This window comes from Schistocerca cancellata, chromosome 6 (assembly GCF_023864275.1).
Source record: "Schistocerca cancellata isolate TAMUIC-IGC-003103 chromosome 6, iqSchCanc2.1, whole genome shotgun sequence".
Classification (NCBI taxonomy): Eukaryota; Metazoa; Arthropoda; class Insecta; order Orthoptera; family Acrididae; genus Schistocerca; species Schistocerca cancellata.
Window position 1 is genome coordinate 327,149,397 of NC_064631.1, and position 25,380 is coordinate 327,174,776.

A 25,380-nucleotide genomic window follows, 5' to 3' on the forward strand; every position below is an offset into this window, starting at 1 on the left:
ACTCTCTTTCAAATTCTGAAGGTGGCAGGGGTAAAATACAGGGAGCAAAAGGCTATTTACAATTTATACAGAAACCAGATGGCAGTTATAAGAGTCGAGGGAAATGAAAGGGGGGAAGCAGTGATTGGGAAGGGAGTGAGACAGGGCTATAGCCCCTCCCCGAAGTTATTCAATCTGTATATTGAGCAAGCAGTAAAGGAAACAAAAGAAAAATTCGGAGTAGGTATCAAAATCCATGGAGTAGAAATAAAAACTTTGAGGTTCACCGATGACATTGTAATTCTGTCAGAGACAGCGCAGGACTTGGAAGAGCAGTTGAATGGAATGGATGGTGTCGTGAAAGGAGGATATAAGATGAACATCAACAAAAGCAAAACAAGGATAATGGAATGTAGTCAAATTAAGTCGGGTGATGCTGAGGGAATTAGATTAGGAAATAAGATGCTTAAAGTAGTAAATGAGTTTTGCTATTTGGGGCGCAAAATAACTGATGATGGTCGAAGTAGAGAGGATATAAAATGTAGACTGGCAGTGGTAAGGAAAGCATTTCTGAAGAAGAGAAATTTGTTAACATAGAGTATAGATTTAAGTGTCAGGAAGTCGTTTCTGAAAGTATTTGTATGGAGTGTAGCCATATATGGAAGTGAAACATGGCCGGTAAATAGTTTGGACAAGAAGAGAATAGAAGCTTTCGAAATGTGATGCTACAGAAGAATGCTGAAGATTAGATGGGTAGATCACATAACAAATGAGGAGGTATTGAATAGAATTGGGGAGGAGTTTGTGGCACAACTTGACTAGAAGAAGGGATCGGTTGGTAGGACATGTTCTGAGGCATCAAGGGATCATCAATTTAGTATTGGAGGGCAGTGTGGAGGGTAAAAATCGCAGAGGGAGACCAAGAGATGAATACACTAAGCAGATTCAGAAGGATGTAGGTTGCAGTAGGTACTGGGAGATGAAGAAGCTTGCACAGAATAGAATGGAGAGCTGCATCAAACCAGTCTCAGGAATGAAGACCACAACAACAACAACAACAACAACAACAACAACAACATCATGTAATCTCATGCAAATTTAAGACAGAAATAACCTGGATCTCTTCCTCAAGTGGTGCTGTTCCAAGTGTCCAAAGGCAAGAGTTTCTGTTTCAGTTATGGCATTGATTAAGTTGTGGTCATGCAGTAAAAAGGTTTCTGTGAAAGGTGTTGAGGCTGTCAATTAAAGTTCGAGCTTGGATTGTGTAATTATGAAGGACCAGATTGCCGAGGGTGAGAGCCTAAATGGATTTCAAATGGTGAAGGTTCTTGTGGTAGAAAGCCCAAGCTGACAGTTTTAATGCTAAGTCCACTCAGTAGGATACCACACGCCAGACAAGATTACAGAAAAATTATGCAAGACTGGCGTTCTGCTAGGGCAAATAAGCTTTTTAGAATTGGGAGAGGTAGAATGAGCAGGAGTTCATGCTTGGATGGTCGAGAGACAATACGAGTGACTGAAAAACTATTTCAAAAGAATCTGAAAATGTATGGTCTAAGTGTTACGACAGAAATAAATGATACGTGTCATAGAGAGAGCTGTTTAGGATGCTACAAGAAAGGTCAGGAAATGTTTCAAAGAATCAGGAAGTAGTTGGCTTGATCATACATAAATATTTTCAATTGCCATCTGCTTTAGTTGAGAGTTTTCCTTTCCCTTATGTTACTTGGTGTTTGTGTGCCAGCGATGAGACGTCAAGCCCCCAGGAAATATCATTGTTTAACTTTTAGTCTGTATTTGTTTCATCCATAATACATTTAGTTTGGAGTGTAGCACACTTTGACTCACCACTCTCATCCTTGTGTGATGGTGAGCAGCCCAGCAACATTCATTCTCCATAAACTGAGTCATAATTATTGTTGCCTTATAGGTATTAAGATCTACCTTGTGTGAATGGACATCAAGATCTACTCTGCTTGGTTTCCTTAATCCTCTTTAGATGCAGTTAAGGGCTTGACATACTTTTCTTACTCTGAGCTTCATGTAACCCAAGTTTCTTTTATACACTTGAAACATAATTATCCTTTTCTTTAGCATATTGACACTGGTAAAAGAAAAATAATTATTGTAAACCCGAATTTTCAAAACAGAAACTTGAAAAAATCTGTTTGTTCTACAAGTAAACACACCTGTCATCTTCAGGAAAGATCAATGAGAACTCAATTCCAGTAATAAACATCATATGGGTTATGTAATGAGGAGTAATAAAACATCACATACTACTCCATTTACTTTTTATTGGAAGTAAATTATTTTTCACTTTTACTGAAAGACAAAATTCAAACTATCACTTGCGCAGTTTGTAATACATAGTAATTACATAGTGTGCTTTTCTTTTATGCCCATTAACAGTTTATCATGACAGTGACTCTGGTACATTCCTGCTACAATATACAGAGAATTCTAATTGGTATCTTTTTGTCTTCTCCAGCCACAAAATTAAATATTTAAAATGTTACATTTGTTTTATTTGGTATAATGCCTATATATAATACACCTTATTTTCATTAAAATGTTAAAACCTATGTACAACAGTCTACTATTTTCAAATAGAAAAACTTTTTACATAATTACAAAAACTTAACAGAATTAAAGGACACACAAAAAGTCATTTAAAGCTACAGAATTATCTGTTATTTTGTCTAACTCGTTAAATATTTGGCAGCATTTGCATTATATATTTCACACATGAATGCAAAAGGTCAAGCTTCTCTTTAGGATATCACACTTGCTAGTAACTATGTTTCATGGTGTGATTAATCAGATCGTCTTTGTGGAGTACTGAGATCTTTTTGTCAGCCATTGAATTTGTCCAGATCATCACAAGATTTTGATTTGTTGGCTCTGTAAAAGAAGAAAATCACTCAGCTGCATAAACTTTTAAATACTACAAGATAAAATGCTTTGTAAGATGAAAATAGAGGACCAAAGACTTCGACACTGGATTTGGTTAAAACTTGTTGAGAAGGTAATGCAACACAAGATAAAATAATTATTCACTCACCTTACATTTAATCGTACACTTAAAACATAGCAAAATGGTTCTGACCCACTTGCTACCATTCTACTACTTTTAATAATATTCTTTTCCAAATGTATGTACTAATTTAATCATTGTCAATTTCCATGATGATATTAGTTTTACAGAAAAATTCTTTATTTGAAATAAATCAGTAATTGAACTTGCCCCAAATTTTATTTGAAAGTAGGGAATGTACCATGTAGGTATACAGTGTATCATACAAATAGCACCTTCAGCTTTAATCTTGGGTGGTTGTAAATTATGTGCAGCTGCTCAGGGAGGTCCATTGTGAGCTATAGCTATCATATGACAATGAAACTTGGTAGTTATGCTAATGCACTAATATGGAACCAATTTATGCTGGAAAAAACTGTTCCAATTGTGGTCTCCAGGTGCAAATCAGGTGCTGTACACTGTTTGTATGATAGTATGACAACCACGTTGTCATTTGACAAACCGTAACATGAATGAACAAAATGGCTATTGAAAAGGAAGACTGTGTGCTGATAGTGAAACTCTTATGTTAACAGCAGTAATTACCATAATTTGGGTACTGTTGGACTATGTGCTGTGCATGAAGAGCCACTACACTCATTCATTGTGACTGGTGTGGATTCACAAGCACCTTTATTCTCTGTCTGTTCGTCTTTGAAGTCAGGTGTAACGTGAAGTCTGCACGTTATTGAAACGTCCTTGTGCAGCACCTGATTCATACTTTGGAAGAGTGCAACTGTGCAACCACTGTTTTCATGGAATATGGGACAACACCTCATGTTGTGTGCCCGGTAAAAAATCTGCTCAACACAACCTTCCACAAACCTGTTATTTCCAGAGGTTTTCCAAATGCATAGCCAGCAAGATCACCTGATTTGAAACCATGTGACTTTTGGCTCTGGGGATATCTGAAACAACACACTTACCGTGGACACATTTGGTCTCTAACCGATATAAACGTCAGTGTACAGGAGCTCAGATTCTACTGGAATTGCTGGGAGCAACTGTTGGTAATTTCGTTTTATGGATGCAGCATGCTGTTGATGTCTTCAGTGCTTTTCCCAATGCATGAGATGTGGAAACAATCACAGAGCTGGAATAACATGTGGTGACCAAAAATTTGAACTAATTTTTTTTTCAGCATAAATTGATTCCATATTAATGCACTAGAATATCTACAAAGTTTCACTGCCATATGGGACTTCTGTGAGTAGCTGCTCTTTAATTATAACCACCTGTTATTTTTCTAATCATCTAAAATACATTTAAAACAAATTATTGTTGGACTGAAAAGATTGACAACACTATAAACATTCACCGTGCACTATTATGAACCAAAATGTAATTATCGAACTCACAAAATATAATTATACCAGACACTGTATACTACACCACGAGCACATATAGATGTTGACTCTGAAATTATTGGTGTATCTGAACACTTCTTAAATAAGGAGATAATTCAGAGGCTTCCTTTACCAGGATACAGGTTGGCTGGCAGCTTTTCGAGGAGCTCTTTGCACTTTGGGGGAGTAGCCATGTATGTGAAAAACGGCATCCCATTTGAGTAAATTGATGTTTCAAAGTACTGCACTGAAAAGGTGTTTGCATGTTGTGCAGGTGTGGTAAAATTTAATGGAGTTAAACTTCTAACTGTTGTTATTTATAGATCCCCAGACTCTGATTTCACAACATTTTTGCTAAAGCTACAGGAGGTTCTTGGTTCACTTTATAGGAAATACAAAAAGTTAGTTATATGTGGTGACTTCAATATTAATTGTATAAGTGATTGTGCAAGGAAGAGAATGCTGGTAGACCTCCTTAATTCATATAATCTTGTGCAAACCGTATTCTTTCCAACGAGAGTGCAAGGGAACAGTAGAACAACCACAGACAACATTTTTGTTCATTCCTCATTACTAGAAGGGCATTCCGTTAGTAAAAAGGTGAATGGCCTTTCAGATTATGATGCACAAATTTTAACTCTAAAAGATTTTTGTGCTGCAACACATGTTAAATATAGTTATCAACTTTTTAGGAAAGCTGATCCAGTTGCTGTAGAGACCTTTGTAAACCTTATCAAGGAACAAGAGTGGCAAGATGTTTATAGCGCTGATACAGTAGACGATAAATATAACGCTTTTCTCAAGACTTTTCTCATGCTCTTTGAAAGTTGCTTTCTGTTATAATGCTCAAAACAGGGTACTACCACAAACAGGCAGCCTGGGTGGCTGACTAGAGGGATAAGAATATCTTGTAGAACAATGTGGCAATTATATCAAAACGTTAGAAACAGTCAAAATCTAAATGCAGCAGACCATTACAAACAGTATTGTAAGGTGCTTAAAAATGTTATTAGGAAGGCAAAAAGTATGTTGTATGCAGATAGAATAGCTAAGTCTCAGGATAAAATTAAATCCATATGGTCAGTCGTAAAGGAAGTTGCTGGTCTGCAGAGACAGGTCAAGGATATAGAATCAGTGCGTAGTGGGAATGTCCATGTTACTGATAAGTTGCATATATGTACAGTATTTAATAATCACTTTCTGAATATAGCAGGTGAACTAAATAGAAACCTAGTCCCAACAGGGAATCATATAGCGCTCTTAGAAAAAAGTGTTCTGAGACTGTTACCTGAAATGCTCCTCCATGATACTGATAAGAGGGAGATTGAGTTAATAATTAAATCACTAAAGACCAAGAACTCTCATGGATGTGACGGGGTACCTAGGAGGATACTGAAGTGTTGTTCTATGTATGTTAGCCCAGTTCTTAGCCATATCTGTAACTTTTCCTTTAGGAGTGGTCGGTTTCCTGAGCGATTAAAGTACTCAGTAGTGAAGCCACTTTATAAAAAGGGAGACATTGATAACGTTGACAATTTTAGACCTATATCTATGCCATCGGTGTTTGCTAAAGTTATCGAGAAGGTTGTATATACAAGGTTACTGAATCATTTAAATTCACATAATTTGCTGTCAAATGTTCAGTTTGGTTTTAGAAATGGTTTAACAACTGAAAATGCTATATTCTCTTCTCTTTGATTTAACGGAGGCTTTTGACTGTGTTGACCACAAAATATTACTGCAGAAGTTGGACCATTATGGAGTAAGGGGAGTAGCTTTCAATTGGTTCGCCTCTTACTTTAAGAACAGAAAGCACAAGGTAATTCTCCGCAATATCGAGAGTGGTAGTGATGTTCAGTCCCAATGGGGCACTGTTAAGTGGGGAGTTCCCCAAGGGTCGGTGCTTGGGCCACTGCTGTTTCTTATTTATATAAATGATGTGCCTTCTAGTATTACAGGTGATCCAAAAATATTTCTGTTTGCTGATGACACCAGCTTGATAGTGAAGGATCTTGTGTGTAATATTGAAACATTATCAAATAATGTAGTTCATGAAATAAGTTCGTGGCTTGTGGAAAATAATTTGATGCTTAATCACAGTAAGACTCAGTTTTTACATTTCTAAGTCACAATTCAACAAGAACCGATATTTTGATCAGACAGAATGGGCATATTATAAGCGAGACAGAACAGTTCAAGTTCCTAGGCATTCGGATAGATAGTAAGCTGTTGTGGAAAGCCCATGTCCAGGATCTTGTTCAGAAACTAAATGCTGCTTTATTTACCATTAGAACAGTATCTGAAATAAGTGACACTTCAACACGAAAAGTAGTCTACTTCACATATTTTCATACGCTTATGTCGTATGGTATTATTTTTTTGAGGTAATTCTTCCGATTCAAAAAGGGCATTTTTGGCTCAAAAACGGGCTGTTCGAGCTATATGTGGTGTAAGTTCGAGAACCTCTTGTCGACCCCTATTCAATAGTCTGGGAATTCTGACATTGCCCTCACAGTATATATTTTCTTTAATGTCGTTTGTTGTTAGCAATATTAGCCTATTCCCAAGAGTTAGCAGCTTTCACTCAATTAATACTAGGCAGAAATCCAGTCTACATGTGGAATGCACTTCCTTGACTCTTGTGCAGAAAGGAGTGCAGTATTATGCTGCATCCATTTTCAATAAGCTACCACAAGAGCTCAAAAATCTTAGCAGTAGCCCAAACTCTTTTAAGTCTAAACTGAAGAGTTTCCTCATGGCTCACTCCTTCTATTCTGTCGAGGAGCTCCTGGAAGAGCTAAAAAATTAAGCAAATTCCAGTGTTGCATTGTTGATTTTCTTTATTTAAACTTACGACTTGTCACCTGAATATGTTTTTTTTTTTTTATATTTCATTTTATCTGTTTCTAATATCGTGTTATAATTTCATGTATTGACTGGTTCCATGACCATGGAGACTTCTCCTTAATTTGGTCCCACGGAACAATAAATAAAGAAATAAATAAATAGTCGTGTCCAGTATGCATACAGTTTACATCTCTTGAAAGTTGGCAAGTAGAATTCAACCAGTCAACACCTACATTTAGCCATTCACTCTGGTAGTGAATGCTTATGCGAGTGAATTATTATGCTGATAGTTATAAGCTCATGAACTGTGACAATCAAATATTTCTGCGAACTTTGCGCAGTTTGAACTCCGAACATGCAATTAGTGTTATGTGAAAGTAATATGACAAGGGACACTAGTAATGAACTTCTTCCAGAGCTAGCACTTAATGATTGTATTACTGTCTGACATGAGTTATTAGAATTGTTAACTGATAATTGTATGCGGGACATTACGAAGAAGTGGTCATAGCTCAGTGGTGATTAAAATCATAACAAGTATGTCCCCTAAGTAACTTAGAACCCATGGTCTTGTGTTTGTTGTTTCTTATTGTTTTTCAGTGAAGTTAATAAACTGTCTGAACAGTTTTTAGCAAGAAATTGCAAGATTTAAGGTACTGCCAACGAAGAATCTACACTCACGCATGTAAATATCCTTACACACTTTGTCGTGTAGAACCTATCAAAGGACAATATTAATGGATGTGGAACAGGCCAAGGTGTACATTAATAGGAAATAAGGATGTGTCAATGGTCTATTATAGAATGGATTCACAATTAACCATCACTAATTTTGATACTAAATTTAGCAGGAAGATTGCAACTTTGAAAGGGAAATAAATTAGTTGCTGCTTTCACAGTCATTTTAAGTAGTAACTGTTCCTCCAAGTTCTTCCTACGCCATATTTATCCAAGTACAAGTACATATACCTAAAAACAAAGATGATGAGACTTACTAAACAAAAGCGCTGGCAGGTCGATAGACACACAAACAAACACAAACATACACACAACATCTCTGCCCAAACTCTTTGCCTTTACATATGTCTGCTTGTGTCTGTGTATATGCGGATGGATATGTGTGTGTGTGTGTGTGTGTGTGTGTGTGTGTGTGTGTGTGTGTGTGTGTGTGTGTGTGTGTGTGTGTGTGTGTGTGTGCGCGCGCGAGTGTATACCTGTCCTTTTTTCCCCCCAAGGTAAGTCTTTCCGCTCCCGGGATTGGAGTGACAAGTACAAGTACATTTATAATTGCCAAAGGATAGGCATTTTATACATACTGTACGAATGGGGGCTAGGTCATAAACCTGTGCAATGAGAGATTTTTTGATCTGTGCTGTGACTCTTACATATTTCTCATCTACGAGCTACAAGAACACACAGCTACACAGATTATAACAACAGAATGTTTGCTCCATGTTAAAAACAAAATCAATTCCCACAAAGAGCGGGGGGGGGGGGGGGGTGTCTGACATAAGTATCTGAATGAGCCATTACAGTTTCTATGATATTCAGGTAGAGTAAGACCTAAGAATAACAATACTATCTTCATCCACTCCTTGCCAGACATTTCCATAATGAAGGTGTACGCATACATCCACTTTTATGGGAATTCCCTTTGTCTGCCACCAATATTAGCTACAGCAGAATGGTGTCACACCAGTAATGGATTCAGTGTACTATCATGTGGTGTTTAAAAATCACTTTCTCTTTTTCCTAGGTGGAGTTTAGCAGTAAATCCATGTCTGGGGGTTGCTGGTTATCATTCGGCAACGGAGTTTCTTATTTTTGTTTACACTACCAAAAGATGAAGTTGTATGCTATACAAGGAAGATGAGTGGTTTACTATCTCTACTACACTAAAGTCTTTAGATATTCCACACTAAATGTACTGTGGAACGGAATCAGCTCAAAATTTTTTAAAGGACCGATTCCGATATTTTCTCGAAGTGAATTAGGGAAATCACAGAAAAACTAAACCTAGATGAATGGTTTAGAAATCAACGCCCAGCTCTCTTCAAGGCAAAATCAGTCTCTTATGATGTGAACCACTTCATCCAATAGAAGTGATGTAGAGAATGAACTTTTACCACATGTAGTTTGAAATGCATATAGTGAGACAAGTCCCCCTACAATGTCACTACAAATATCATCACAATATTGTTCTTCAGCTTCTCTGAGAAAAATTCATGTCAAAATATGAGGGACATTGAATAAGTACGGCAATAATTTTTTTTATGAAAGCAGGTTGCCTTTGTCAGGAGTACAGTACACCACACTATTCCCCACACTTTTGGCTATAAAGTCCTGTTTACTGACATAATCTCCATTCAGTGTGATGACCTCATGCCTCCTTTGGGAGGACCTGTATGCCCACATGGTACTACTCTATTGGCTAGCGTCTTGCTGCATCAATAATCTCTCCACCACCCATGTACTGCTTCCCATGGAGCACGTCCTTCACTGAGCCAAACCGATGGGAGTCAGAAGGTGGGAGATCTTGGCTCTATGGTGAATGAGAAAGTGCAGTTAAATGAAGCTTTGTGACCTCCCCTCAGGTGTGCAGACTTGTATAAGGCCTTGCATTGTCATGGAGAAGGAGAAGTTCGTTCACTTTTTCATGATGATAAACATGATGGAAGTCGTTTCTTCAACTTCCTGAGGGTAGCACATTATACTTCAGAGTTGAACATTGCTTCATGAGGCAGGAAATCAAACATAATAACCCTTCCAGAGTCCTGGAAGACCATGCCACTACTTTACCATCAGAGGGTGTGGCTTTGAACTTTTTCTTAGGAGGAGATGGATTGCTGTTTTGATTCCAGTTTGAAGTGATGAACCCATATTTCATCACCTGTGCCAATGTTTGACAAAAAAGTTTCATGATCAGCCTTGTAACACAAGCTATTCTGCATGTATGGTCCTTCGTTGCTGTTCATGGTCCTTTGGTAGGTGACAAGGAACCCAGCAAGCAAACACCTTTGAGTATGCCAAGTGGTGGATGAGTGTGTCAGCACCACCAACAGACACATCCATTTCAGCAGTGTCTCTGTTTGTGATCCATCAGTCACCTCAAATTAGACTGTCTGCATGCTTCAACACTGCATGAGTCACTACTGAGTGCAGCCAGCCAGCTTGCGGGAAATAGGAGAGATTTGCGTGACCTTGTCGCAGTGATGACAGACGTCTCGCCCAATGACTCAACATGCTTTTATTCACTGCCATGACTCTGCAGACATTCTACAAGCACCTATGAATATCCACAATGCTCTGTTTTTCTGCCAAAAAGAAATTAAATGACAGCTCTCTGCTTGGAATGCACCTCCATTACAGATGTCATCGTGAAGACTACATGTAGTGCCACCACCTGTTGGAACTTCATAAAGCTGTAGAGGCTGAAACAGGAATATTCCAAGAGGCTGAGAAAAAAAAAAAAAATGTGTTACGTTACTTATTGAATGACCTTTTTAAATCCTTGGTGAGTGGCTGGATGTCAGTGTCCAACAGGTACACTATTGTGGCGACTATGTTGCCACGTCAGGTGCACTGATGAACCGTTGCTGTGGAGCTGCTGTGACACTTTTATGTCCCCCCACCCTTCAAGATCTGCTTCTATAACCTTGGTTCACACCCTGGGCTGGGGGCGCATCCAGAATCTTGTCCCTCCTCGCCAAGTTCCTCCATCTGCACTGCACAACCAGGAATCCATGCTGGCAGTATTTCTGCTATTGCTCCTCGTACCCTCAAAGATAGTTCATAGTTGAACATGCCTCAAATGCCCATTTTGAGATTGGTCTTATCCTCATGATGATGATTTTCAATGAAGTCTTATGATTTCTGGTATGAAAATAAGGTTCCATACATTCAGGAAGGGAGCCAGTAATACTATAATATTTTACTTTTACAAACAGAATTTTATTTTCCAGGCAATCAAAGGTAAGATCCTATTATACATCAAGAAAATGGTTTTTGCTGCTCAGCTCTGCCACAGATTTTTTGTCAGGTCATATAGGACTGACTTTATAAAGAAAATTGACACTAATTACAGATGTGATTTTCTTATTTCTGTATTTATAAACAGATGTCAGTACTCTGTATTCCTCTATCACAGAAGATGCCACGTATCACTAATGTATTACAAAGGTAGCTTGAGAGTAATCCTCTTTAGTTCGCATGTAACACGGCAGACTGGGATATCACATCTCAATATCACTGATACCAGGACTAATGACTCTTTTGATCCTATAGTCACAAATTTTTCTTACACATTCTGAGTGACTGTCAATCTGTCTAGTTATATTTTCACTTGGTTATGAACTTTATCTTTACTTTGGAATTGTGTAGACATAATTTTCTTCCTCAAATTCATTTTTTTATAATGTAGATTTACTTTCCTTAGAACATTCAAGATATGTCCTGTTGTCAATAATTCCTGGGGTCAGAAATAATTCTTTATTTGCATCAGAGGTTTTACATACAACGGAATCCTCAGCACACAAAATCATCACAAATATGTTAGTGATAAACTCTGTAGGTTAATTAGTAAGTACTCATAATTAGAAAATTAGAACAGTCACTGTTTCAAGTACACTATTTCATTTAATTCCAGATGAAAACTTGGCACAACTTCAATTGTTTTAATGACAAACAATTTATTTCAGTTCTTAACATTATACCATGTGAAAGACCTGTTATGAAATGGAAAATTGTTTGGGTAATGAAGTTTAGTAAATATATTGTTGTTGTGCTATGTAGCTTAATGTGGCATAAACCGTACCGATTTGTCTTTGTGTGAAGTTTTCTGAACCAAGTTCTGCAGAGAGGTATGCAGGCAGTACAGAACGATTCAGTCTTTGTAGAGAATGATAATTAGACACTTTTTTGGAATAATGAAGGTAAGTGCTTTGTTCTAATGGTTTACTATGTCAAGATCAGTGCAGTTGTATGGAATTTGTTAATACAGTGAAAATGAATGTGTGTGTATGCCATTTCAGTAATTACAGTGTTATCCGCATATTCCTACACATATAATGAATCCATTAGAAAAATGCGATGCAACAAAGCAAAATCACTGTTTCCCCTATAACAATGGGCAGAATGTAAGAAAAGCAGCGTTTTACTGCAAAGAGCTCTAACTTTTGTAATATACTTTGAAGATCAGTTAGTGTCAAAAACATTTTTTTAATCTTTCATGAATTTAAAATTTTAGTGGGATGTTGTAAGTGTAAGATCATATTGCTCTGCTATAAGCATTATCATAGCCAGAAGAATTACAACTTCTTAGTGGCGAAATTATTTTTATAATTTATTTTGTGACTTTTTTTTCAACTAAAATAAGTCAGAGGGGTAAATTTAATGCCTATTTATTTTACTGTTCATACCAAGTGTAATATTTGCTGTTACTGTGTCATTAATGACTAAATTTTGTGGACAATGATTTTAATGTGTAATTATTTTGCCCAAAATTATTATCTGGGAACCTAATTTCATTTTTGTCACTATTTTTATTTGTTTGTACTTCTTATCACAGAAAACAATTTTTCTTTGGCATGCAAAGAAATTTTGTCTTTGTTGTTGTTGCAAGCTTATTTTACCTATATTTTGCAAAGATATGATACAAAGAAATGAAACAAGATCTGACTAGACAAACAAGTAGTTAGACGAAATAAATATGTCATACCTGCGTTGTTGAGGATCCCTGCGACCAACATGCAATACCACCTCTCCAGACTTGATGTTTTTGAACACGTTAATAGCTTCTGCATGTGTCAAGCCCTGCAGTGGGTTTCCATTTACAGCAAGAATTTCATCTCCTGAAAATCAAAAAATGAAAATGATAAGTATCTCATCACACTACACCATCACACTACTGAAGAATGCCTTAAGTTCAGATGAGCTATGGTGAAATATAACACAATATTTTTAAAGACAATATTTTTAATCACAATGTCTAAACAATAAAGTTTCCATTTCTGTCATAGTACGGAATCGTGCATAAGTTGCCTCATTCCATTTTCTAGGATGTATTCGGTTAAGTAACAACACTATTTTTAAAATAATTATGGTATGTCCTTTACCATATTAAATATATGAAAAAGTAATATTACAAGGCAAGTTGCAGGTAATTATGAACAGAAAGGAAACATTTATATTCAGAAATAAATGAACTTTGGAAAAGGTATCATTCATTTCCACATCTTTATCATTTTTCTCTGCAAGGAGCAAATTATTGCAGATTCTGCAATTTGCTAAGCAGTAATGTGTGAAATTGACCACACATAAATGAGACGAAATGTGCAATCTCTCTTGCTTTTAATGAGGGCAGGTAGTTGGAGTGCTGGTACTTCAAGGAAATTGCTCAAAACTGCCAGCATATCAAATGTATTCACAGAAATAGTCTCCGATTTGAAAACAGTGAAAAAAATCAGAAGAAAATAACACTGAACATAGGTCAGATTTTGATTAATCTGGAAATCTGTGCATTGTAATAATCTTTCATACTACTGGAGCAACACAATCTGGTGTTCTGTCATAATGTGTTTATGATTCTGTGTGAGCTGTATGTGACTCATGTTCTTTTAGTCATGTTTTAATAGGGAATCCATTCCCCTCAAAATCAGCTAATATACGGCTGCAACTGACCTCAAATTCCTCCATGTAGATATCTTTCACTTCGGCACATCTAGTGCCTCTATCAACTTAACAACCAAAGTGTCATTAGTACCTTGAATTGGCCCTGAGTCTAGCGCATCTTTGATGGACCCTGGCCAGTTTCTAATTTTGCTAGGATAGACTAGTTATTATAATCAGACTGATGACACAGGAGTGAGATTCCCATCTTCACTATTCACATTACACCTCTTCATGGAAATGTCTGGCGAAGTGGCACTTCATTTTGTATGGATAAAACCAAAATGTTCTGTGTTCATGATGCATTCATTATTTGGCCTTTTTGGAAACCCAACTCTCAGATTCCACCAGTATCTCAATATGCAGCAATGAAACAGAGTATTTCCCCGAGAAGTAGAAAAGAAGAGAGTGCTGCTAATTCTTGACACAGAAGTGTACAGGTCACTAGAAGATACACTTGAGTGCATGGTCCACATCAATCCGTCAGTCAGGCAGTCAAGCGGAAGTTGTGTGCCACTTCGTGGGCTAATGGATACAATATAGGACGATCATTAAAAACAACCATCCAATGTTCTTGTAACACATATGTAATCATTGACCAAGTGGGGAAAATACTCCCTCTGGTAGGCATTAAACCAGTCTATCAGAACAACAACAAAAGTAGAGGTTTGTTGGGTCCACCAATGATGCTGCTGACACAGTGCACACATTGGGAGTTGCATGTGTGGATTAATTGCCACTGGACAGACATGGTCCCTGTTCAGAACATCGCTAAAAGAACAAGTGTCACATACAGTGCTAACAACATGATGAATAAATGTGATGAACAGAAACATTGTGAATGAATTCATGTTCTGGGTAGACAGTCATTTGCCTTCAAAAGGAAGAGAGAAGTAGCACTTAAAATACTCAAGTGACCTGCCAATGTAAACCTCAGTGATGATTGTCAGATTCTATCATTTTGTCTACTGCCAGCAGAAAACAACATATGGTTGGACTGCATTCACAATGCTACCCCAACATGCACAGCCATAAGCCCTTTTGCAAAAGGCACATAATGCACTGACGCATCATAACTACCACCAGACACCACACGAGCAGCATTATATGATGGTTCCTGTTTATGCTCATTTTAATGGATTACAGGGGTTAGAGTGAAGAATGTAGAGAGAGAGATAGAGAGAGAGAGAGAGAGAGAGAGAGAGAGAGAGAGAGAGATAGAGAGAGAGATAGAGAGAGAGAGAGAGAGAGAGAGAGAGAGCTAGCTTTGTTTGACAGTCTTTTTGGTGTTCCTATCTGCAGCTAAGCATCTTACCTATATGGTGAGTAGAAACTATGCTAACTATCCTTTTCATTATACTGTCATTATTCCATCCTATATTTTCCAGTTTTTGAAGAAATTTTCACAATCAAACAAAACATTATGGCTCTGAGCACTATGGGACTTAACTTCTGAGGTCATCAGTCCCCTAGAACTTAGAACTACTTAAACCTAACTAACCTAAGGACATCACACACATCCATGCCTGAGGCAGGATTAGAACCTGCGACCGTAGTGGTCACGTGGTTCCAGACTGTAACACCTAGAACCGCTCGGCCACAGTGGCCGCCTAACAAAACATTAGATCACAATGTTTCATTTACTATCACCTGCATTTGTCCTGTTCCCTGCTGTTTTCATTAGTTTTCTTGGAAACTTTTAAGAGCAGAACATATGCGCCTATGAGTTTTTGTTCAGAATCACAATATTATCACCCCTCAAAACATATATCTTTCCTCCTGACTCATCCTGTATAAGAATTAAGTTGGACTGTCCAGCAGTATTACATACCCTGACGAATGCTCACTTATAGTAGTGGTCAAAACATTGCTCTGACGTTTTACAGGGCAACACAATCTAGAAACCAGGGAAATTTCCAATAATTTTATATATCTGAGATAAGACACAGAAAGAAATTTGCTATTTAGGAGTTTGATGGCAGCTGATAATGGTGTACTGATCAATTTTAGTGCTTCAGTGGAACACTGTATATGGAACAAGATTAATTATAAGCAGCAGTAGACAAACTATGAAGCAGTTTTATCTAAGTGCTGTTTTATTATTCATTTCTCAATCTTAGGCCAAGAAGTAATAAATGGTAATTCTAACCTTCTCTTAGAGTGCCCTCTTCTGCAGCTTGTCCAGTCAAGAACACAGTCTTCACAAATATTCCCATGCTACCTTTCGGAGAATCCTGTCCACCAACCACACTGAATCCCAGAGATTTCTTCCCAGGACCTTTCTGAAATGTGACAGTGAAGAGTTGCATGGAAAGTGATTTTGGTCTTCGTGGCAATGTACCACCACCACCACTGCTGTTGCCACCACTAACAGCGGAACCCCCTATAGTCCTCCTACTGTCAGTAGAACCTTGTGGAGCTCCTGCGGTAGGTCTTCTTGGGCGTGGATTAGCATCAAAATGCTGTGAGAACTTTTTCATTCCAGTTAACTGCTGTGCTGAGGAGAGAGGAACTCTTGATTCTGATTTGGGCACCTCAGCTGTAGGTGGTTCTGCAGGACTAGATACACATTCAGATCCAGGAGAAACTTTACGTGCTACAACTATATCTACATCTTTTGGCGTATTCTTTAATGTGGCACGAGCTTCTACCAGTGTGAGACCACGGAGCCTACGACCATTGACTTTTACAAGTTCATCACCAATTTGAAATCTTCCATCCCTGAAAGCAGAAATATAGGTTATTCATATTGCTTAATGTTTCAATTACATTGTTTAGTATTACTAGTCATGAAAGTTAATTAAGTGGAATAAATAATTTAAAATATTCCTACTTAAGGACATCAACATTATATTTTCTACATAAAAATCATTATAGCTGTAGGAAAAAATGATTGATGTGTAAATTTTAATGTAAAGCAAAATTTTCACAATGTTTAATGAAATTTTACATTGGCAAGCAGGAGCATGTGATCCATTGAAATACTCACTTTCATTCTCAAATATCTTTACTGCGTTTGGCAGATTTACTGCAGTTAAATGGTTTCACATTCTAATATGTCATTACCACAACTAAAACATACATAAGATAAAAATATAAAATTACTATTAAATATAAATACTTATAAAATATTGACCAGTGCTGCCAGCTGTACCGAACTTGTTGCCATTTAACTTTACCTTTCTCATTGTATGGTCCTTTTCTGGTAAGATCCTGTACCTTTAACTGTAATGTTTTTACTCATGTCTGGTTTCTGTGTTCTTTTTTATTTTATGTTTTTCTTAGTTACTGTAATTAAATACTATGTTCATTTCATTTTATCAGATTATTTATCCCCATTCATTGGCCTGTCTTCTGATACATTAAATTATTGTTGTTTATATTTTTGTAACATGGAAAATAATGTTTATCTTATAAATTTTTAAAACATAAATAATTTTTTACATTTGACTTCTCACACATTTAAATGTAGCCTGCTCGTGTACCTTCTATGAACTATATCCCAGTTTTAGGGTGTGACGCATGAGAAGGCGTAAAGCATAGTAAGATACTGGGTATTAGACCGCACTTATTAACATTTTACTACAGTTCATATTTAATAGTAATTTTGCATTATTTCTAAATGTTTAGTTTTGATGATGACGCAGAGATGAAACCATATTTGTCTGATACATTGAAGACATTTGTACATACAAGGATGTATTTTCATAAAGAATTACAATTATTTTGAGATTTTTATTCCATATTCTAATTCTGCAGTGAGGGTAATTGCTTGTAAGGCTAATCAGCAGTATTTTGTAATGTACCTGTCAATGGGTCCTCCTGGTTCAATATGGGAAATTATGTAACATGTTGACCTCGCACTAGGATCTTTCTTCTCAATGTAAACTCCTAGCTCACCAGAATCATCCTTGGCGAATCGAATACACTTAAATTCTCTTTCTTGTGTGTGTTGGGAATTCTGCATTGGTTGTTGCTGTTTTTGTGGTTTGCATCGGTCACAGAGGAGTGACTGTTGTTCAGTGTCATTTACATTACCACCACCAACACTTCCAGTCTTACGGCCACCGAGTGTCTTCACGTCACCTCGGCGAATTCCCATATTAATCCGAGCATTTCTCTGTCGAGAGAATGACAACTTCTCATCTGTCCCATTTTCAACTATATTAACATTATCACAATGTTCCTCTTCCTCTTCAAAAACATCATCTGGAATAGCAGCATCATCATCACAGTTCATAGACTTTGTAGTTTTAGTCTCATCATCTTGTTCGGCTAAAGACGATGCATTTGATCGCTGATGTTGCAATGGCTGCCTAGGTTGTACACTACCAAATATTGCTTGTATATGATTTCCATTAATCATTGAAGGAAAATCTGATGCAGCAGACTTTATGGAACCTCGAGGAGAATCTGAACCAGCTCGCGTTGAATCACTTTCATAACCACTCTCATCAGATTTTACAGCAAGTAAATTACTCAGGAATGCACACAGTTCATCAACTGACAGCTGTTGCCCATTTGCTGTTGTGATTGACAGATTGTTACCGTTTACTGCAGTAGGCAACACACCTGAAATATAAAATATTCTGAATAAGTAAATTGACTATACACAATAAAATGAATGTTATGTATAAAAAAATTGACTGTAACTATTGAATTTTGTAGAATTCAGTGTCATCTACTAACACATCCATATGTTAGTTTTTAGGGGCAGTTGGGGTCAAGACCTGGAGGTATGGAGTATTTTTAATATTCCAGAAGATGAATGGTGACTTAGCCACAGAAAGCACCAGTTATGACCCTGTTAAAACCTGCATAACACTGACTTTTAAATCATTTCTTGAAAGACAATCACCTGACTACATTATATTTTTTCCTTTTCTGGGAGAGCTGGGAGGAGGGGGAGGGCTGTCTCCCCCTTGCCTCCAGATATGGGCACCCTTGCTAACCACTGAGAGAGCACATATAAATAATGCCTACAGTAACAAATGAACCATGTCAAATACTTGCTGTGGCTGGTGGGTAACAATCTGATTCAATGCATCTATGAAGTTTAATTAATTAATCACAAACTTTTATTGACTCCTGCTTTCCCTCAAGAGAACTACATTTGCGCAAATAAATTTTAATACATGTCACAGATAATATTTCATCTAATATATTTCTTTTACACGGAGAAAAGGAGAAGTCTCATTGCATGCTGTAGTGTAAAGTTAAATTAATGAACAAATATCACAATTCTATGCAGAAATGCTGCAGACTGTTACCTAGCATCAAAAGTGTAAGTAATAACAATGTATTTTATTCTTATTTCATAGTATTGCAATTTCTGCTGATCACAATGGCGTTACAGATGCTAGAATATGGAACAAGCTACTATTTTAGGATACTAATGGATTTTTCATAAAATTTACTATTGTGTATACAATACAGTAGATTCATGACAGTACTCATATCGATTGATTTTAAACCATAATACACAAAAATAAATAAGGTTGACAGTAGCAGCTCAAAATTTAGTGTTATCTTCAACGTGAGATGCTTTTAATAGTTTTCACAATGAAACTTTGTCTCAAAACCTAGCAGGAAATCCCAATAGATCCTGGTCATATGTAAAGTACACCAGTGGCAAGATGCAATCAATACCTCCACTGAGCAAATATTATAGTGCTGTTACTGGGGACAGTGTCATTAAAGCAGAGTCATTAAACTTCATTTTCCAAAATTCATCCACCAAAGAAGACAAAGTTAATTTCTAAAATTTGATCAATAACTGCTACTAACTTAGAAGTCTTCAGTGTAGTATTGCAGCTTAAATCACTTAATAAAGGCAAGACCTCTGGACCAGATTCTATACAAGTTAGGTTCCTTTCAGAATATTCTGATACAATAGCTCCTTACTTAGCAATTGCATAGAACTGCTAGCGCAACGAAAGATCTGTATGTGTAAAATTGAGTTGGACATGTCACAGCAACACCCAAGAAAGGAAATATGAGAGATCCAATGAATTACAGACCCTTATCACCGACTTCTACTTTCAACAAGAATTTGGAACACACAAGCTGTTCAAATATTACGAACTGCCTTGAAGAAAACAATTTATTGACACATGGACAAGACAGATTCAGAAAATATTGTTCTTTTGAAATACAACTAGCTCTTTATTCTCACTAAGTAATGAGTTCTATCAACAGGGAATGTCAAACTGATCCTATATTTTTAGATTTCCAGAAGACATTCAAAACTGTTCTTCACAACAGACTTCTAATGAAATTCCATGCCCACAGACTGTGGTCTCAGTTGTGTGACTGGAGTGATGATTTCCTTTCAAAAAGATCACAGTTCATAGTAACTGATGGAAAGTCATCAAGTAAGACACAAGTAATATCCAGCATTCCTGAAGGAAGTGATATAGGTCCTCTGCTATCCTGATCTACATGAATGATTTATGAGACAATCTAAACAGCCTTCCTAGATTGATTGCAGGTGCTGCTGCTGCTGCCGCCGCCATTTACCATCTTTTACAGTCATCAGATGATCAAAACCAATTCCAAAATGATTTAGACAAGATAACTGTATGGTGCAAAAAGTGGAAACTGACTCTAAAAAATGAAAAGTGTGAATTAATCCTCATGAATACTAATAGGAATCCACTAAATTTTGGCTACACAACAAATCACATAAATCTAAAGACTGCCAATTCAACTAAAACTTAGGGCAATAGTCATCAAACTACTGCCCATGATACTTCGCTGTATTTTATAATAATATGCATATAGCAACTAACAGCCAAATCCATGAACATTAACTAATGTGAAGAGCTGCTTGAGAGAGTAGTTTTCCTGCTCAGTAATGAACAAAAATATTTACTGAGACCAGTAACATTTTAAAATGTGATTAGTACTCAATTTTAATGGAAGCTGGTGAATTTGGCTATGAACCAAGTATAGTTGGTCAATTACCTCTAGGACAGAGGGCTAAGTAGGCAGCCACTGTGAGGTTAGAGGACGCAACAGAGGCATGCTTTATTGTGGGTCTTTCAGTATTCATAACTGGTGGGCATGTGTGACTAGTATCAAGAAGCTACTATGTATAAATTTTGACATTGTAGAAACATGGATTCATGATTGTGCATTATACAGTTGCTCATCTTCAAAAGTGGCACACATTTCTGGCAAGCAGTGAGAAATTAAGTTAAGGTATCATAATAAAGTGCAGTGAGAAGAAGGTAAGCTACATTCAGTTACATCGAATTACATAAATACTTGTTCCATAGATCATGAATATGATGTTTTGTAATGATGTGGAATGTGCCAGTTTAACATAAGTTTTCTGTACACCATATAATTACTTTTCTTTTTACAGCTATTACTTCCTATCAAAAAATTCACGTGTTGAGTAGAAGTAGTTGTCATTCAGAAATTCTTTTGATTTGTTTTTAAATGATGATTGGTCGGACTTCTAATGCTATTTGGCAAATGACAAAAGATTTTTGTCATGGAATAACTCACCCTTTTCTGTGCCAAAGTCATATTTAACCCAGAATAGTGAAGATCATCCTTTCTTCTAGTGGTTGTAGCTATTCACTTCACTATTATTTTTGAATTGGTATGGGTTATTAATAACAAATTTTGGAAGTAAATATGCAGAGTTCCTTAAATAATGTCTGCAAGGTGATATTGGGTGGGCTCCAACCATTATTCTGATTACATTCTTTTATGCAATGAATACTTTTTCTCTTAATGATAATCACCCCAAAATATGATGCCATATGAAAGCAGTGAATGAAGATAGGCACAGTAGGTTAATTTACTGATCTGTTTATCACCAAAATTTGTAATAACACTAATAGCATAAGTAATTGAATATAACTGTTTCAGCACATCATCAATGTGTTTCTTCCAATTTAATTTCTCACCTACACACACATGCCCAGAAATTTTGAATATTCTGCCTTCGCAACAGACTTGTGTTCAAAGTCTATGTTTATCAATGGTGTTGTGCAATTTACTGTACAGAATTGTATATACTGTGTTTTATCAAAATTTAATTAGAGTTCATTTGCAGAGAACCACTTAATAAATTTCTGAAAGAAATTATTTATGATATCCTCAGCTGATTCTTGTTTGTTGTATGTGAGTGCTATCATGAGCAATAAGAACTAGCTTTGGATCTTCACGAATACAGTGGCAAGCCATTAATATATATTAAGAGCAATAAGGGACCCATGACTGAACAATGTGAGACTCCATTCTTGATACCTCCCCAGTTAGAGGACTCTGCTGATTTTTTGCAGACTGACTGTACTGTTAATTTCAACCCTCTGCATGCAAAACATTTAGTAACCAGTTGTGCCCCTGTCTCATATTGTATAATGCATTTAAATATAAATGTAGTTAATGTTAGTAATCCATTACTCATCTGTTCACATGGACAACACAGAAATACTTCATAATGCAATTACAGAATCATAACTTTGGGATCACTGAGGTGGCAGTGCTTTAAAGCAGTGAAAACTTGACATGAAGTGTTCTAAATGTTGTGAACTTTTAATAATCAGAACTTTGGGGCTTGCGGTCAACTTAGTATAGCTAGTCTATTGGGAACCCTTAACACACCTCATTTACGTAGGTTACCAACTAATTGTAAGAACAGTACTTATGCAGCTTGAGGTACTGCCCTGTGACGTCAGTATTGGCTCCTGAGATTTAGTGGTGGAACAATTAGAGAATGCAACAGGCCTACTAAAGAGACTGCTTACACTACGCTTGTACATCCTCTCTGGGAGTATTATTATGTGGTATGAGATCTGCATCAGATAGGATTGACGAAGGACAACGAAAAATTTCAATGAGAGGCTGCTCTTTTTGTATTACTGTGAAATAGGGGAAAGTGTGCTATGAATATGATACTTGAGTTGTGTTGGCAATCATTAAAACAAAGCCATTTTTCATTGGAGCAGTATCTTCTCATGAAATTCCAATAACCAATTTTCTCTTCAGGATGAGAAAATATGTAGAGAGAAATGCCATCATAATAAAATAAGAGAAATCAGAGCTTGCATCGAAAGATTATGTTTGTTTTCCCCATGCGCTGTTTGAGACTGGAACAGTAGAGAAATAGTTTAAGGTGGTTCCATGAGTCCTTTACCAGGCATTTAATTGTGAACTGAAGAGTAATCATGTAGATGAAGATGCAGAACAAGAATCAGAATTGATATTTACCAGTACACTATAATACACTGTTATCAGCAGTATCTTAATGCTTTAAAATCAATATAATAATTTTTTATGCTTGCACTAATGATATAGATAATATATACAACAAAACTACACCCAAGCATGATTAGTTATGCTACAAAATTTACTTACTGAGTAGAATTAATTTTGTAACAGCTACTTTGTCAATTTGCTCCTGAATTCAGGATCCAAGTATGAGACTTTTGGTGTCTGTAGGTAGATCAATGAAAACTTTCATTCCAGATTAGTACGTACTGTTTCAACACTCTATTGTCTTTACAATAACGTGAGAAGTTTTCAGTCTGGCTTGCAAAGAGTGTTAACAATAGTATTTTTTGTTAATGAATACTAACAAGTAACAACAATTGCCAACTTTATTTTTGGATTCAATTTTTATAATGCTTTCTAAAGCAGTTTTGTTGTTTGCTTTGTATAAACAATTGTATTAGAATTTTGTCCCATCAAGGAACTGCTCATTTTGGATAGTTTATCCCAATCAAAATTAATCTGAAGCCTGTAAAACTTTCCAAGCATTGTGCTGCTTCATTTTTAATAGTCATGAAATGATTATCTGAATTCAATTGTTACCCAGCTTCCCTTGAAGATGATTCATGTGACTGCAACTACAAAAGACCAACAATGTGTTGTTGGACTATGAGTGATTCAAAGTGTATGAAACAGGTAATGTCATATTCGTATCAGAAGTAAAAGTATGGTGTATTTTGCAAGGGGAATAACTATGAGTAATCCATGCATAAAGTGGGTACTGCATCTATTGAGTGCTGAGAGAAAGTGAATGCAGAACAGATTTCTCAACAATATCAGAATAATTTTGAAACTGATCTAATGGAGTTTGTGCACTGATTCGTTGTTGAGGGTGTTACATGGCATTCATCACTTCATGTTTGAAATGTGTCCAATCTGCTGGACTAATATGTAAAGAACACAAGTTCTTATGACACAAACTCTCATTTAAAATATCTATTTGAAATCTCTCAAATAAATATTCAAAAGTATGTATCAGTTTGAAAATGGTGGTGGTCCACTGGGTAGAGCATTTTTTTTTATTTACCAGTGTTGCAATGGTTAGTGAAACTGAAGTATAACATGAGTGGGTCACATTGTTTATCAACAGAGTTCTTTGAATATTTAGAGAGAACTTAATAATAAATTGGCAAAGCAAGAGCAAGTTAAAAATCATTAGCAGTTTTAGAGGGAAATTGTTTCAACATTTGAAACAGCAATCCATAACATATGACAAATTCTTTTGAAATGCAGATATAATTGTAAGAGCTGTTTTAGTTACCATTTGCTACAGGTTGTGTAGGAGGATTTGTGAGAGAGACAGTACGACCAGCACGAAATCCTGATGGCTTATTCCTTTGCCTCCTTGGCTCTGGATCATCACATCCAGCAGCCAGCAGATCATCACAGCTATTCCCCCTTCGTCGTACACGAGGAGAGCTAACTGTTGTCTCCTCTGTTAGCACAGCCAACTTACGACCAGCATTTGAAGCTGGTGCTGCAGGCTGCAACACAATATTTATTGGTGTGACAGGTTAATAAATCATTAATGAGTGACTGAATTTATTGTAACTGCAGTCAGGTTGGTGTTGAGTTAACAAATGTATAGTTACTGGAGTACACTGTTTTCAGATGATGCTAATTCTAAATGATAGTCATTGCAGCAAGCCACAAGTAAGTACTGGGAATATTATAGATGACATTTACATTTATAGAATCTCTGTCGAAGTCCATTGTAGATCATTAACACAAACCAACTTTCCTGTTGCAGAACTTCCCTTTAAAATATTGTATTACACAATGAAAGATGATTGTGGGAGAAAGTTACACTTCCAAACAGGAAACTCGTGTAGCTCAAATGTGTTATATTCATGTACATGCTTTTGTCATTTCTTAACATCGATAGCGTGCCTGGGAAATTCCCACACCCCTCTTAATTTTGAACAGTAGGGGAAACAGTTGTTTTATAGAACACACTGCTTGGATGCCAACAAAACTATTTGAAATTCAAACGATTTAGACTGATGTTTGTGGATGAACTGATAACAGGGACCAGCGAGTCGCAGTGTGCTGTGCTTTTTTGGTATAATTTGCAGATTCTTTCTGTCACCCAAGAGCTATTTTCTGATGTATATGTGATATATCACAGTTTACATAGGAGGACTGTGATTTTCTAGTCTCAGAGAAATGACCGTTATG

At 36.6% G+C, this 25,380-nt stretch overlaps 1 protein-coding gene across 1 annotated transcript in view; it reads right to left on the minus strand.

The window, feature by feature from the left end:
- Positions 1-2,284: 2,284 nt before the first annotated feature.
- LOC126191413 (uncharacterized) overlaps positions 2,285-25,380 on the minus strand; it is a 213,601-nt gene continuing 190,505 nt past the window's right edge. The window contains exons 6-10 of the mRNA XM_049932282.1: positions 24,464-24,686; positions 17,721-18,486; positions 16,064-16,635; positions 12,965-13,097; positions 2,285-2,883 (exon numbers count right to left, since the gene is read on the minus strand). Of these exons, the coding sequence (XP_049788239.1) occupies positions 2,835-2,883; positions 12,965-13,097; positions 16,064-16,635; positions 17,721-18,486; positions 24,464-24,686 (1,743 nt within the window). The 3' untranslated portion in view covers positions 2,285-2,834. The remainder of the gene's footprint in view (positions 2,884-12,964; positions 13,098-16,063; positions 16,636-17,720; positions 18,487-24,463; positions 24,687-25,380) is intronic.